The sequence below is a fragment of the Exophiala spinifera genome (genome assembly GCF_000836115.1).
Source record: "Exophiala spinifera strain CBS 89968 unplaced genomic scaffold supercont1.8, whole genome shotgun sequence".
NCBI classification, from domain to species: domain Eukaryota; kingdom Fungi; phylum Ascomycota; class Eurotiomycetes; order Chaetothyriales; family Herpotrichiellaceae; genus Exophiala; species Exophiala spinifera.
The window spans coordinates 1652861-1668743 of NW_015622520.1; the positions used below are offsets into that span (position 1 = coordinate 1652861).

The following is a 15883-nucleotide window of genomic DNA, read 5'->3' on the forward strand; positions in this document are numbered from 1 at the left end:
GAGGTTAACAACATATAGACCTACAATCACGACATCCAGCGTCCGAGGTTCTGCCCTCTCGGCTCGCTTCAAGGCCGATCGACCCGCTCGCGACTCACCCACTGCTTAAGGGCTTACTCTTCTCCTTACTTTCTGATGTAGTCGTATAGTACGGGTCTGATCTCTACTGATTGCATCTTTATGCTGTCGCCCCGGTGAAGCTGTGTTGATTTATCGATATCGGTCTGAAAAGGAATTGCAATTAATCTCTACTCTCTGGGGTTCAATGACAAGGTTGGACGAGACAGAGTTTGCATGGCCGGAGCAAAGTCGCGAGATGATAGTGTACTACAGACGAGGATGCAGTGCCGGGGTGTTGTTTGGGGGGCGCATTATCACCATCATTCGCCGGCATCGGTGGAGAAGGGACGGGGCAGAGCAGGGCTGCCAGGGCTCCCCTTGGCCGATTATCTTGCGGGACTGAAAACCCCCCCAGATCTAGAACTCGAACTCGGGACTTGAAATCAAACTGGATTGCACGAAAGAACTGATATCTTCTTATTATGAGAGCGTATGAAATCACCGTGGTTTCTGAGACACCATCCTGCAGAGTCGATATTTTCTGCAGTGAATTAACAGTATTCTGCTTCAGTCCAGCCCCGACTATCATTTCGGGCTTCAGGAAAAAAAAAATTGGCCAAATTGACAAACGCTTTCCAACTCCTTGGGAACCGAGTCCCCGATCAAGGACTTCTGGAAGGAAGAAACATCGTACCTAGCAAGCATGGGTCATGCCCATGATTGCCATCGAGCTTCCCGCGCCCAGCACCTTGTCTCGCATATATCAACTCATACCTCATCCTCGGCGCGGTTTCCCTCCAGATGAGCATGATCGAACTTCTCAACGACAATGACGTTGTCATTCTGCAGCTGCAAGCGCCTCTCGGCAAGGATGCGATCCGTCTCCTTTCTCTTTTGCCAGGCCCAGCCCTTGACGTTGAACATGACATCCATATCTTCCAGAGCGACCCCCTTCGTCTCTGGTAAGAAGAAGAAAACAAACGTGACGCCAATGACCACGGAAGTTCCGAAGAACAAGAAAACACCGTACTCGATCCCTGTGATCATGTAGGGTGTGGAGTAGGCAATTATGAACTGGCCAAGCCATTGAGTACAAGTCGTGAAAACCAAGCAGACCTGGCGCACTTCGATGGGGAAGACTTCGGCCCTGGAGAGGAAACAAAGGAAAAATGGTTAGATCAATCAAGTTGGAATAGTACATGGATTCTCCGAGATCAGCGGACTTACGAGAAGATCCAAGGAATACCATTCCACGATATCGCATAGAAGATGGCGAAAATATAGACCATTACAATGCCAACGTACGCACCGCCATCCTTGGGAGGCGTCTCGTTGAACGAGTTCGACAGTTTGGTGTAGCCGGCGAGATAGTACATGGCGACGATGGCTCCGGCAGATCCAACCAACATGGCAGGACGTCTTCCAGAGCGGTCGACGAGGAAGAGCATGAAAACGGTCGTCATAGTGGCCTTCACAATGCCAAAGACTCCGGTGGCCAGGAGGCCAACGTTGGTCCCTGTGAAGCCGATTGACTTGAAGATGGTGGGCGAGTAGTAGTTGAGCGCGTTGATTCCGCTAAGGTTTTGCAGCATCATCAGCGCCATGGCAATGAGAAGGCGTGTGCGGACGTTGGTGCTATAGATTTCCTTCAGCTTCGCGACCAGGCTGGTTGCGCTCTCGGCGTTTTCAGCCTCGATCTGCGACCGAATGGCGGTAAGTTCCCAAGCGAGGTACTCGTGGTCCTCGGGGCATCGCCGGAGAACCGACAAGATGTGTTGCGCCTCGGCGAATTTCCCTTTACTCGCCAGCCATCGTGGTGATTCGGGTTGCAGAGCCATCAAAACGACAAGGAGTGTGCCCGGGACGAACTGAAGGGCAAACGGAATCCGCCACTGTGCGTCGTCCGAGGCGGAGATGTTCTTGTTGACGCCGTAGTTGACCCAGAAGCCGACAATCTGGCTCAATTGCAGGACGATTTCAAAAATGCCGATCAAACGCCCTCTGATGGCGGGCGGAGAACACTCGGAAATATAGACGGGGACAATCAAAGACGAGGCTCCCACAGCAAGACCTGTGCGCTCACTTGTGAGTCCTCGAACCGCGCCTAAGGGTAGTGACGGGGTCCAGGGCGACTGAATGGGAAATGAAGGAGATCTTACCAGTCAAGACGCGGCCCCCGTAGATCAAGCCGAGTTGACCAGTGCTCGCAACTTGCAAGATAGTGCCGATGTCGAAGAGGGCACCACAGAGCATCAGAGTCTTCTTCAGGCCGATCCGCTCGCTGATGATGTAGCAAAAGATGGCGCCGAAGAAGCAGCCACCTTGGAAGGTACTGACGATATGCGCCGACAGGTCAGATCTTTTCTTCGAGCTGGCATCGGCCAGTCCAAACCGCTCTCGAAAGGACGGGAGAGCCAATGACCCTCCTATGAAGGAGGAGTCATATCCAAACATCGACGATCCCATCGCCGCAGAGATTGCCAACGCATAGACCCTCCAGTTGTAGACCTGTGGAGGGGCAGGGTTAGAGGAGAGATCTTTGGGAGCAAGGATACCCATGATGGAACTGTTAGTGCACGAAGCGGAAAACAAAAGACAAAATGCGAGGAGGCAGTAGATGGACGACCCTGGACGAGAGTGTGGGTATCGTCTGAGGTCAGGTTGGAAGAATCTTCGAAGCGAGGGGCGACAGAGTAGTCTATGTATTTAACATATCGTAGCAGTCGGTAATTTGATAGTCTTCGCTTCGACTCTTAGTCCCTGAAGCGGGTATTTTCCTCCCCCGTGGAGTGACACCCCGCCATACCGACCCCGGTCCCCAGAGTGTCGACGGCCCTTGTCCCGGCACAGACCTTAGCCGCCCATGTGGGACAGCCAGCCATCCACCCGGGATATAACAACCGGACGGAACTATGTTTATATAGCACACGGCACAGTTAGCTTCAGGAGGTACGGATACCAACTCGCGTTCATACAACATGCCTGATCTGCACACTCTCCCAGAGGGATCCAGGCCCGACAAGGCTGTGCGCAACAACGGACCGGATAATCTTGTCCTTGAGCGGTACAAGCTGAGAGAACTGGCCGAAGGATGGCCTTCGTACCGGCAAGTACCTTGTTTCCCCCTGATCCTTCGCGCCTCGTGAACTCAAGCTGACGAAGAAGATTACTACAGCGATGCTTGTGAATGGGAGAACTTGAAATCCATTTTCCACCCAGATGCATACATCTACACCACCTGGACGGGCAAGACGCACCATCTTGATTTCATCGCGGCGTCTCAGAAAGGAATGGACAATGGTGCCTTCATCATGCATCGCTGCCACGGGGTCAGCACCGACATCAACGTAGAAGCCACTCGGGCAGTGACGAAGATGAAGGCCACCATCACTCAGCGGTTTTACTTTGACGATGGTGAGGCGGATGCCGAGAGCGATTGTCGCTTTTGCTTCTTTTGGGTAAAGACCGAGGATGGTGAATGGCGAGCACGATATGTGAGGCACTGGTACGAGAAGGTACAGCTCTTTTTTTCACGTTTCCATTTCTCTCCTCTGTCACAGTCTTATGGCTTACAATCTCAGGATAAATTGATTCCCGTCAATCCCAACAGGGTCCCCGCGCTGGATGAGGAAGCTCTTCAAAAGTTTCCCAGTGGATATCGGTATCTGGCCTACTGCCAAGAAAAGACCATGGGCGTCAAGGTCTTGCTCGACATGCCAGGGCACAGGCGCGAGCAGAGCGACTTACCTGGGAGCTTCAAGAAGTGTGGAGATAAACATGACTTGCTGTATTGGCAATGCAAGAAGTGGGTTGAGGGCGCTGAAGACCTGGAATTTTGAAATACTTGGATAGACTGGCAGGCTGCGTGGCAAGAAGACTGCGAAGTGGTTTGGGTTTTTCTACGTCAAGAGTCATGCGAAACTGATGTATACAATAGTGATAGAATGGGAGGGGGGTTGGGTCTTACCGGATAGAAGAGACTGTAGAGGTTTCGGTATTGAATATCAAAACGCTGAGGCTTGAGCTGTGAGCAAACCCCGTGTCATGCCACACTGACCCATTCTAGGTGGATACTACTGGGCTGGTGCTCGGCTCTCAAAAAGGGGAAAGGGAGGTCCCGGATAAATGCCTAAGCGACCACGTCCCAATGGTGGAAAGCAGTCTCGGATTCTCCATGATCTGTTCGATATACATGGCCAATAAATCGCCCAGACCTTGAATGAATGTATCGCCAGCCAGGAAACTACACTGTCTCAGTATTTGTCGTTGACCTTTTCTAAGCCATGGCGCTCAATGATCCTCGAGATGAGCGCGCGTTTACTTATTTGGTGGGCATTGGCGTCACACATTCCATTGCACCGGTAATGCATGACTTTGTCGCACACTCGCTCGGCTACAACTGGAAATTCATCGCTCAAGAATGTCCCACGGTGGAAGATGCAGTGGCTCTTTTTCGAAAACCCGCATTCGCCGGCGGAGTGGTGACGATGCCTTACAAGGGTACGATAAAGAACCACCTTGACGGGCTCGATGAGCATGCCGTCACCATAGGAGCCTGCAATAACGTGTACCGAGCCGCGGATGGCTCGCTGCGAGGGACCAATACCGACTGGAGAGGCATTAAGGGCTGTCTATCGGACGGAGATCCGCAGGGCAGGGGAAAGGGCAGACCGGCTCTCGTGATAGGCGCTGGAGGTGCCTCCAGGGCTGCACTCTACGCTCTGTACGATCAGTTACAGTGCAATCCGATATACATTGTCAACCGCGATGCTGGCGAGGTCGACGCTCTAAGGAAGGATGCTCAAGTCTACGGCAACCGCGTCAAGATCGTATGGATTCGCTCGGTCGAGGAAGCAAAATCCCTCGTGGCGCCTTACTACATCGTGGGTACGGTACCTGACTTTGAACCGCAAAGCCCTGAGGAAATTGCTGGACGGGATGTAGTCGAACATTTCCTGTCATCGGCCGGCACGGACGACAAGGGAGTTTTGCTGGACATGTGTTTCAAACCCCGACGGACGAGGTGGTTAAAGCTCGCCGAGAAGTATGGCTGGAAAACAGTCGAAGGAACGGGGATCATCGGCCACCAGATAGAAGAGCAGTACCGACTCTGGGTCGGAGAGGAGGTCGCCAAACGCATAGACGTGGACGCTGCACGGGCAGTGCTCCAAAAAGCGGCGGAGACAAGTCCTGCGATCAATTTCTAGGACATTTCTGTTCCACAGCAAGAACAGCAGGACTTGTCATAAAAATCACCCCGCAGATTGGCCTTGTAATGTTCCATCAAGAAACACCACGTCGGCAGCCAAGAGGTCCTTGAAGCGTATGTGGAACCGGAATAGTGTTTAGCCGCCAGAAGCGGGACAGTATATGATCGCGGTTCACCTTGCTTGAGAAACATTTGTGTCTCCTGTCCGTCAGCAGGTCTTCTTTCGTCGCGTGCCAAACATGCCTTGCAAGCCAGCCATCGCCTCAATGTCCCTCGGTCGTGCCTGGGTGCACGACCTGGACGGAAAACTCCGAGAAGCCGCCGGGGCCGGCTTCAAGGGCATTGAGATTTTCTACGAGGACCTGGAATATCTCGCCAAGAAAGACGGACAAGAGGCGACTTCAGAAACCCTTGTCCGAGCAGCGGAACAGATCCGAAGATTATGTGATAACCTGGGCTTGACCATTATCGGCCTGCAGCCGTTCTTGTTCTATGAAGGCTTGGTCGACAGAAAGGAACATGCGGCGAGGATCGAGAAGCTCAAGACCTGGTTCAAAATTGTCAAAGCTCTCGGCACAGATATCATACAGATCCCGTCCAACTTTCAGCAGGGCGGGACTACCGGCGACATGGATCTGATCGTCCAGGATATGAGAGAGGTTGCAGACCTCGGTCTCAAAGAGGACGTGCCGGTGAGATTTGCTTATGAAAACCTGGCGTGGGGCACCCATGTCGATACATGGGAGAAACTATGGGAGATAGTTACATGTGTCGACCGTCCTAATTTCGGTTGTTGCCTGGACACATTCAATATTGCCGGCCGCGTCTGGGCTGATCCTGCCAGTCCCTCAGGCAAAACTCCCAACGCGGACGAAGACCTGAAGGCTTCGCTGGAGAAACTCATCAAGACGGTCGACCTAAAGAAGGTCTTCTATGTCCAGGTCGTGGATGCTGAGAGGATGGATCCCCCCCTCACTCAGGATCATCCATTCCATGTCGATGGTCAACCCAGTAGGATGAGCTGGAGTCGAAATGCAAGATTATTCCTCTATGAAGAAGACAAGGGTGGTTATCTTCCCGTAGTCGAGGTGGCCCGAGTTCTCCTAAAGGAGCTGGGTTTCGAGGGATGGGTATCAATGGAGCTTTTCTCCCGGACCATGTCGGATCCTGACCCCAGTGTACCTCACACGCATGCGCAGAGGGGAATCCAGTCGTGGCAGAAACTGGCACGAGAATTGAGTTTATAGGTGATTCGGAGCTGCCGCTCGATTCAAACGTTCCCACAGAGGATTCGCCTCTGGACTAAGGATTGAGAAGAAGTCGGGATCAAGTTCACCACCCACAAAACCCAGATTTTGTGCGAAGTCGTATTGATCATCGGGTCTTCCAAAATTAGTACGAACAAGGCCGAACAGATGGTGTGTCACTTACCTCTTCATCGGCGCTATCCACGGCCCTTGGTTGAAAATAGCATCAAAATCATTTACATCACTGAATTGGTCTGCGCTGGGTACGTTAACGTTCTCCAGGTCGCCACCAGGTTCGATCTCTGATGGGAAAGCTCGATTCGTGGGGACACCCTGAAAATGAGTTTCCGGGGTTTGCGCCGCTGCAAATGGTTGAACAAGCGCTGTCGAATGGCGCTCGGTACCGACAAATCTATTACTGGCAGTTGGATTTGCAACATCCGCAGATAAGGACGCCATTCCAGAAAGCTGTGAGAGCGACCGTCCTGGAACTTCTGGGTCATATCGTGCGTTTTGAGCACCCTCATACGGCTGGTTCGCTGGGCCACACTCCCTTGTTTGCCAATACTGACGAAAGCTTTGCTTCAACTCGAGAAGCCGCGCCATGGCCGAACATGCACTGCTATCTGCCTCCGGGCGAACGACAACATGCAAACAGGTCCATGCTTGGGATGCGTAGCCCTGCAACAGCGGGGTCTGCATGCCCATGTCTCTTGAAATGATGTTTAGCAGCTCCACGGTAGAAGTTGCGCATTGTTCTGCCAGTTCAACAATAGAATCTTGAAGGGTACTGACCTTCATCAGCAAAGAGCACATGACGAAATTCCACATCAGATGTAGATTCAGAAGAGGTGGATTTGAGGGACTAGAGCTTGATATCTGATGATGTCCTGACAGATTTTCCTTCCAGGTCTGTAGAGCATCAAGACCTTCGAAAAGGCTTGCGTCGTCCACGTTTTGTTCATTGATCTTTGCCAGGTGATGTACAAGCTGAGTCATCGAATTCAGGATGCTCAACGACCGCATCGGGCCTTTCCTCCTGTCGGAAGCAGCGGTTGTACACGGTGAGGGGGGATTCCAGTATTCCCATTCTTCCACTGAATCGTCGTCCACCCTGGCAAGATAGATTCGGTTGCTCGGTGGAAAATAAGAGTCTCTTCGCAGAAGAGAAGAGAGATAGTTGTCAAGCATTATGCACACCAACAACGTATGCAAGTAGCGCGGAGGGCGATATTGATACCCGAGAAGCATTCTAATCGTCGCCCCGATCATTGTCCACGCAGCATTAAGCTGACCCAAACCGATCTTTAGGAGTGCAGTAATTAATCTCGACTGAATATGTCCCAGTTCTGGTTGCTGTTCGTGTTCACTGATTTGCAAACAAAGACCGACCAAAACTCTCTCATAAGTCAGATGGGTCTCCGAGAAAAAGCGTCCTTGAGCAGTCACAAAGGCAAATATAGCCCAGAGGCACGATCTCAGAGCCTTGTCGCTGATTGTAAGAGCTGAAGGAAGGGTCTCGGAATGTAAAATGCGCAGGACATCCCGGCGCTCCAAAACTGGCAACCAGCACTGAATTTGTGCGAAATAAAATTCAACCATGTTCGATGTTTCGACTGGCAGCGGGCTATCAGGAAGGCTCTGTGTTTGACCATGCCGAGCAGGGGGACCATTTAGATCTAGTGATGTCTGCTGGGAGGCTTCTTCCAGACCTGTAGCCTCATCAACCTGCTCATCCTCGGCGTCAGAGTAGGCAATGGGCGAAAGGGCCACACTGGAGGTCCTAAAAACATCCTCGGAGGCTGCCAACAGTTGCTCAATGTCTTTTGAGAGACCAGACTTTCGCCAAGCTTCAACAGCGATATCCGTGACCCGTTGCTCGTCCACCTCGCCTTGCAAGTGTGGCGAACGGAGTGATGCTCGGATCTTCCGCTCAGCGTCGGGAGAGTCGCGGGTGATCGTACCTAGCAGTGCTTCTAAAGCTCGCACATAGCCCGCTTGAAGTCCACGCTTCCGGAAGTTCTGGTCGTAGGTGCACACACGATTCGTTGACACGCAGACCAGGCAGGACGGATATTCACCTCCACATTTTGACTTGCGCTTTCGACATTCCTTACAGGCTTGTGATATTCTTTGACGTTTCGGATATGGTGGGCCCGGTTCGGACATAGGTCCATGAGCTGCTCAAGTTTTGTCGGTCTCCTCTGGGCTACGCTGGTGTGGCTTGGAGGTAGCTTTGGTCGTGCATTTGACAGGATAAGGCGAATATCTTTGACGGCCGTATAAGACTATCATCAGACGTTTTGGGGTCTGTGAGAGAAATTGCTCTGGGGTCGGCTTTGACGGTTGATGCGATGAAGATCCCGTTGTCGTCAAATTAGTCGTCGTATTCCAATCACGTGATCGGCAAAGTCTCTAACCGAAAACGGTTCCCTGCAATCTCAGTCACAGACGGATTTGTCTGTCAGCACCACCAAAAGGCTCCCCATGCCATCGTATTTCGCGCGCAGAAGGCGCTCTCATCATTGCCATTTCTTCTCAAAACCTCCCTCGCAATGCTGACAGCAGGCTGAGGGGGACTCTGGGATGCACTTCAGTGGCCATGAAGCGGAAGGCCGAGGCACCTGACAGCGGCCGAGAACTTTATCTTCAGGAAGCCAACGGTTATGCGGTGACCTCTGTCCCAGAGACTGTGTCTGGTGTTTTCAGCTCGAGGACATCTTCACTAGGCCGAGTCGCTGGCCACGATGCCTCAAACACAGGCGCTTTCCTGGAACGGCCGACAACACCAACCCATAAAACAGTGTACAACTCCCGTGCCAGCATCCTCGTGGTCGGGTTTCCACGAGCCGGCAAACATACATTATCTGTCATTGCATCTGTGGTCCTGCGCCGCCAGTATGTGGACTTTGGCAAGGCCTTTGAGAAGAGTGTGGGGACGACACCGTACGACTATATAGCCACTCATGGAATGCCAGCTTACCGCGAGGCTGAGACCAAAGCAACCGAGTCCCTTCTCAACACCTACGGTGAAGACTACGTGATTGGCGGATTGACGGCGTTCGGTAGCAACGCCCAAAAGCGGTTATTAAAGGCCTTCGCTCAAACCCATCCAGTCATCTACGTTCAAAGAGACAAAGCTGACCTTGGCGACATGTTCGGGGACCAAGGCAACCAGGAGCAGTTGTACAGAATCCATGATGCCTTCTACCGTTCGTGTTCGAACTTTGATTTCTACAATATCACGTGGACTCTCGACACTCCCAATGGACGAAACCAGGGAGGGACACTGAAGCTCAAGCAGACTGAGGTGGATTTCGTCCGTTTTCTACACCGCATCTATGGACGCCAGCCACAGCTCCTGTGCTCTGCCGGGGCTCTGTCGGCCTCCTACACCTATGCACTACAGGTACCGCTTCCTTGGTTGGATGCACATGTCTTGGAATATGATGAACTCGAATCTGGCGCAGATATGGTCAGTCTCGTCATCGATCCGAGGGACCATGCTACCGACCACTATCTTGAATTGATTCCCAAGGCAGTGGCTACCTTACGAAGGCACGCAAGGGCTCCAATCATGATCGATGTCTTATATCTAGGAGTGCAGGACTCTGTCAATTATCTCAAACTCCTTCGACTCTGCCTTCGGAGCTCTCCGGACTTCTTGACGGTATGCTTGAAGGTCGACCTTGATCAGGTGAGATCTCTATCTTCACTTCGAGGGCCGACTCAAATCGTCGGAACCTATCATTATGAGGGGAGAAAGCAGACCGGTGTTGCGGAGGAAATTACGTGGACTAAAGTACACGACCTTGCATCACAACTTGCTTGCCATGCTGTTCGCATCACTCACCAAGCGGCATCAGCTTCGGAGAATTTGCAGCGTCTCTACAATGCCCAGGTCGCTCGCGATACTTGGACGATGCCGCTTATTGCGTACAATACAGGCTCTCTTGGTCGGACTTCGGTCTGTTTCAATCCTGTCCTCTCACCAGTGGTTCTTCCTTCCATGTCTACCGAGGGCGTCACCATTAAACAAGCTCAAACGGCATTGTATTCCAGTTTCATCCAGTCCCGAAAGAAGTTCACTATCCTCGGGCAGAGCGTCTCGTACAGTCTTTCTCCTGCAATGCACAATGCGGCATATGCTGCGTGTGGTATGCCGCATTCTTATGGGTTGCTGCAGTCAGATAATCTGGGTAGCATCCACGAGCTCTTGACCGATCCTGAATGCGGTGGTCTAGCAATCTCTTTGCCTTTCAAAATGCAGGTCTTGCCCATGCTGCGCCACATAAGCCCCGAGGCACGGGATATCGGTGCAGTCAATACCGTAGTCGTTGAGAGGGGCCAGAACCAGCCAGGTGACTATGATACTATCCTGAAAGGTTACAACACTGATCACATCGGGATCCGGAAGTGTATTGAGCGAAAGATATCTCCGGCCAACGTCATTCGCGAAGGCAGCACCGCGCTGGTGATAGGAGCTGGAGGCGTGGCAAGGGCGGCGATCTATGCCTGCCGAACACTCGGAATCAGGATCATTTGTCTTTACAATCGAACAGCGTCGCATGCCGAGGCGCTGGCGAACCACTACAAGCAACAGAATCTGGAGGTTCAGGTGCTTTCAACGCTGGAGTCTGAATGGCCTGAGCGACTACGACCGCCTACGGTGATCATATCCTGCATCCCTGCTCACTCTATCTCTGGACAAGCAGCCCATGAATTGACGATTCCGGATCAATGGTTGCAAAGCCGAACGGGCGGCGTCTTCGTTGAGGTATGAGAGAATCTGCGAATGATCAGTGAATCTAGCTAACTATTTATAGATGGCGTACAAGCCGTTGGTGACCCGGTTGATGAATCAGATGCACTCGAGGGTCACAGCCGGCTGGGTCGTGGTGGATGGCCTTGACGTGCTCGTTGAGCAGGGCATTTCTCAGTTCGAGATCCTCACGGGTAGACCCGCCCCAGTCCATGTGATGAGGAGGGCAATCCGGCAGCAATACGAGCTGGTGAATTCAGCCCTGCAGTAGGTCACCGGAGCATGTCGACTGGCCTTTGACTCCGGCGGATACATGGGTCGGACTCTTGGGATGGCTCGGGCGACTCCCGGTCACGTGAGGTGCCGGCAGAGCCCTTTGCCGTGAGTGGAGCTTGTGCTTGCAACGCCCTGCGAAAGAAAACGGTCATCAGAGACCGTCCGTTCGACGCCGACACCCTCTACCTGGATACCGGAGGCCACTTGCCAAACATGGCTTCACATGTGATCAATGGCACAGCGCAGGATCTGATATCGTCGTACTATGCCCAAGGAAAACAGACCTTCATCATTCCCCTCACATTTCCTGATGTCACACAAGCAGGCAGCAACCTCGAAAGAATCGGCTATGGAGGCGATGTGTGGGAGCTTCGAGTCGACCTGCTAAGGCCAGACGAGTTGACCAAGGTGCCCTCAAAGGACTATGTGCTCTCGCAACTGAATTGGTTGAGACGAGGCTCGGATCTGCCCATCATATTCACCATACGGACAGTTTCGCAAGGAGGCAAGTTCCCGGATGATGCAGCACCGGAAGCCCTTGAATTGATGCTTCTCGCCGCCCAGTATGGTTGCGAGTATATTGATGTGGAGTTTCCTTGGCCCCAGTCTCTGAAGCAGGAGATCGTCAAGCACAAGGGGGGTAGCAAACTTATCGCCTCTGTTCACGACTGGACTGGAGAGATCAGATGGTCAGACTCACTATTTGAGCACTACATCAAACACAATACTTACGGAGGTGCGTTTTGTCAGACAATGCAGGAGATTATCTCAATGCTCTCACTGACAACATTTGCAGATATCCTGAAGCTCAGCTTTCAGGCTACCAGCATTGAGGATTGCCATGAACTGGCATTACTACAGCGGAAATACAAGACACAATCGAGCAAACCCATCATCTCAGTGTCCATGGGTGCGGCAGGGCAACTGTCTCGCATCGTCAGCCCGGTCTCGTTTGTCACGCATCCTCTTATACCGGCGCCATCCGCACCGGGCCAGATCTCCCTCGCACAGGTCAACCAAGCAAAGCATCTCATGGGTCAACTGCCCAAACGCAATTTTTACATCTTCGGGAACAACATCTCTCATTCACTGAGTCCCACCATCCACAACACTGCGTTTGCCGAGCTAGGCTTGCCACATCATTATTCGATACATCAAACTCTGCGGATCGACGATACCGTGCGCGATCTGATCCAGAGCCCTCAGTTCGGCGGCGCGTCGGTCACGTTCCCCCACAAGCTGAACATCCAACCGCTGTTGGATTCCGAGTCCGACGCTAGCACCCGACTTGGAGCAGTGAACACAGTCATTGCCGAGGACAATGGCACAGGCCGCCGGACGCTGCGGGGGGAGAACACCGATTGGATTGGTATCATGAGGTGCATCCAGGGTAGCGGATTGACCAAGTTCGACGTGGGTATCGTGGTGGGGGCTGGAGGTGCGGCGCGCGCGGCTGTGTACGCCTACCGGCAGCTGGGTGTTCAGCAGATAGCTCTCGTGAATCGAACCAGGAGCACGGCAGAACGGCTGGTGGCAGACTTCTCCCCTTCCAAGATCGACATTTACACGTCCCTGGCCGAAGCGCCACCCGCAGACGTGATCGTCAGTTGCATTCCCGCCGACGACGTGACCGAAGCCGACATCCCAGAGCACATCTTCGCGAGCGGCGCCGGGGTGGTGATTGAAATGTCGTACCGCCCTCCAGTTTCTGCCCTCATGCGGGTCGCGTCACGTCAACCCGGTTGGAAGGTGGAAGATGGCGTGGCTGTGTTGAAAGAGCAAGCATATTGCCAGTTCGAAGTGTGGACGGGCAGGCGTGCTCCGGTTTTGGTGATTCGAGAAGCGTTAGATAAGAGAAACGCGGCCAAGATGTAAACAATTAGAGATACCCAGTCTCTGACCTGTCCTGGAGTGCGCGTCAACGACTATTTTTGGTCGAACGGCCTCCCGGGTGCCACAGCTTTGAATATTTAGATGGTTATAAGTTTCGAAAGGGTCAAATCTTTTCCTACGATTCCTCGTGGCTACGCGTGAATCACCTAGCTGGGGAGTAACCTGACGGCCTCTCGAGAAAATAAAATCCCATCTCTTTGGAATTTTCCCTTTCGACCTTGACGTCAATCACCTCCCGGGTGGTTGGGGTCTTGAGGTTAGAGTTTTCCTCCTCGAACAAAATGCCTTGTTGTTTTATGGCGGTCATGATTGTGTAAGTGGGAGGAGCGAAGCAAAGAATGTACTTCAGAAAATGTCTGGATTTTGGTAACTTTCGTTCACCGCTGTAGAGGTGGACGGCGACACCGAGCTCTGCTCTCCTCTGTGCCGCCGTGACTCGAGTAGTGGCTCTCTCTGCCGTTTCTGGGTCCCCCCCCCCCCCCCCCCCCCCCCCCCCTCCCCCCCCCAACAAGTGACATACAGCCTCGTCCTCATTCTGAACTCCCGATGGAGCCTCTTCCCGGCTAAATTCCTTGCCGCACCTAAGCTGCCGAGACCCCGAGGAGGACCACGCACGGTCTGGGCCAAGGTAAACCGAACGTGTGGTTCTCATACTAGTTGGATAGCTGTAGTCTTGGAGGAGATGGCGGAGTCTCACTTGGGCTTCGGTTCATGCGAGAAGGGTATATATACTGCTGCTGCTGGCATTCTTCTCCTCGTTCCACCCGCGCCATCCATTCGTTGATCGACGAGGACGGCACCTTGCTCCCCGCGGCGTTCAGGTATCCAGCATCGAGTTAATTATACATCCGACGGCGTGCGTGCGTGCGTGTGTGTTTCAAGGGACATCGGTCATCGAGCACCATCCCACCATGGCCGAAGAGCACCAAGTCAAGGGGTCCAGGAAGAGTATTCTCGTGATCAACGGACCCAACCTCAACCTCCTGGGGACGCGCGAACCGGCCATCTACGGGTCGACGACGCTCAAGGACGTCGAGGAGTCCCTGTACCGCCACGCGACCAAGCACAACCTCTCGCTCTCGACGTTCCAGTCCAACCACGAGGGCCACATCGTCGACCGCATCCACGCCGCGTACGAACAAAAGGTCGACGCCGTCATCATCAACCCGGGCGCCTACACGCACACGTCCGTGGCGATCCGCGACGCCCTGGCCGGGCTCAACATGCCGTTTGTCGAGCTGCACATCTCGAACGTGCACAAGCGCGAGCCGTTTCGCCATCACAGCTACCTGAGCGACAAGGCCGAGGGGGTCATTGCGGGTCTCGGCGTGTTTGGCTATATTGCCGCCTTGGAATTTTGGGCCTGGAAGTTTGGCGGTGGAGGTGGTGTGCTCTGAGCCCTCGACTGGTTACTATCACTCAACGGAGGGAGTCCAGGAGTCCAGGAGTCTGACAGTCTGACAGTCTAATTCCTCGGGTGAATCGTAACCACCTACGCAACCTCTAAAGAGGGTGATTTTCGAACAGACCTCCAAGGTCCCGGACATGTCCAAGGGGAACGCGCACACGAACCCGACCCGGTGTCGTCGCTCTCATTGATACTCGGGTTGAAGAAAAGAGCAACACAACGACAACGACAAAGGTGATACCCACGGATGAACGAGCGAACAAATATATCGTCTGTCACATGTGGGGTCGAGTTGCGTATGGGGGTGAAACTGGCGTAGCTCACGAACAAACGAATGCGGGAGGGAGCTATTTACGCATTTGTGGTAACCGTATCTATACAGACAGATACAGAAAGCTTCTAGACTCCAACAACTAGCCATGGTAGATGAAATCGTCTCTATGCTCAGGAACCATAAGTAGATACAGGGATGCAAATACTCGCTGTCACCGTTGGCAGAGTGAGAGAGAAATCAATCATTGAAACAAACGACGAGAGAGAGTGTCAGACTGCAGACATACAGGAGAAACATACGTACTATACTCTTTTTAAAATGAACATTTGTCCTTGGTCGTCCTTTTTTTACGCGGTGTTTTGATATCAATAGATCCAATCACCCTTATGAAGTACATTTAATTGTTCCCAACGCCTGCTCTCGAGAAAACAGGATTCTATCACCTTTCTACATGATCCAACTAACGCCCACTGGTTGAGGCAAAAGTCTCCCACCTTTCTACTCACAGGATTAACTACTACAGCTCTGATCCTTCTTCCTATCCCCCGAACCAAATTCGCTTCCCTTCAGCGGTTATCCATTAGATCCGTCTTTATTCTCGTTTGTTTCTCGGTGGTGCAGTTGCTGTTCAGCGAAGAATCAGGTCATCTTTACGAGCCACCACAACCCCGCCCACAAGTTCAACGTGAGACTCATTGTATGTGCGATGTGCAACCCGCAATTTGCATTTTTGACGACAAGGAGGAACACACAC

The 15883-nt window shown here is 52.8% G+C and overlaps 8 protein-coding genes across 8 annotated transcripts; 6 read left to right on the top strand and 2 right to left on the bottom strand.

Annotated features, from left to right (window-relative positions):
* Positions 1–828: 828 nt before the first annotated feature.
* PV08_10621 (uncharacterized protein) lies at positions 829–2619 on the bottom strand (the record flags this gene model as incomplete). Its single annotated transcript, XM_016384935.1, has 3 exons — positions 829–1207; positions 1288–2131; positions 2220–2619. The coding sequence occupies 3 exons, from the start codon at positions 2617–2619 to the stop codon at positions 829–831; spliced, it is 1623 nt and encodes a 540-aa protein (XP_016231537.1).
* Positions 2620–3038: 419 nt separating this feature from the next.
* Positions 3039–3899, top strand: PV08_10622 (uncharacterized protein; the record flags this gene model as incomplete). Its single annotated transcript, XM_016384936.1, has 3 exons — positions 3039–3177; positions 3226–3575; positions 3642–3899. 3 exons carry the CDS (start codon positions 3039–3041, stop codon positions 3897–3899), a joined length of 747 nt encoding a protein of 248 aa, XP_016231538.1.
* Positions 3900–4343: 444 nt separating this feature from the next.
* Positions 4344–5267, top strand: PV08_10623 (uncharacterized protein; the record flags this gene model as incomplete). Its single annotated transcript, XM_016384937.1, has 1 exon — positions 4344–5267. One exon carries the CDS (start codon positions 4344–4346, stop codon positions 5265–5267), a length of 924 nt encoding a protein of 307 aa, XP_016231539.1.
* Positions 5268–5508: 241 nt separating this feature from the next.
* PV08_10624 (uncharacterized protein) lies at positions 5509–6516 on the top strand (the record flags this gene model as incomplete). The annotated part of the gene is made up of 1 exon (XM_016384938.1): positions 5509–6516. The coding sequence occupies one exon, from the start codon at positions 5509–5511 to the stop codon at positions 6514–6516; it is 1008 nt and encodes a 335-aa protein (XP_016231540.1).
* Positions 6517–6696: 180 nt separating this feature from the next.
* PV08_10625 (uncharacterized protein) lies at positions 6697–8685 on the bottom strand (the record flags this gene model as incomplete). The annotated part of the gene is made up of 1 exon (XM_016384939.1): positions 6697–8685. The coding sequence occupies one exon, from the start codon at positions 8683–8685 to the stop codon at positions 6697–6699; it is 1989 nt and encodes a 662-aa protein (XP_016231541.1).
* Positions 8686–9118: 433 nt separating this feature from the next.
* On the top strand, positions 9119–11549 carry PV08_10626 (shikimate-5-dehydrogenase; the record flags this gene model as incomplete). Its single annotated transcript, XM_016384940.1, has 2 exons — positions 9119–11293; positions 11343–11549. The coding sequence occupies 2 exons, from the start codon at positions 9119–9121 to the stop codon at positions 11547–11549; spliced, it is 2382 nt and encodes a 793-aa protein (XP_016231542.1).
* Positions 11550–11767: 218 nt separating this feature from the next.
* PV08_10627 (shikimate-5-dehydrogenase) lies at positions 11768–13429 on the top strand (the record flags this gene model as incomplete). The annotated part of the gene is made up of 2 exons (XM_016384941.1): positions 11768–12290; positions 12351–13429. The coding sequence occupies 2 exons, from the start codon at positions 11768–11770 to the stop codon at positions 13427–13429; spliced, it is 1602 nt and encodes a 533-aa protein (XP_016231543.1).
* A 929-nt stretch (positions 13430–14358) lies between these two features.
* On the top strand, positions 14359–14844 carry PV08_10628 (catabolic 3-dehydroquinase; the record flags this gene model as incomplete). Its single annotated transcript, XM_016384942.1, has 1 exon — positions 14359–14844. The coding sequence occupies one exon, from the start codon at positions 14359–14361 to the stop codon at positions 14842–14844; it is 486 nt and encodes a 161-aa protein (XP_016231544.1).
* Positions 14845–15883: the final 1039 nt, after the last annotated feature.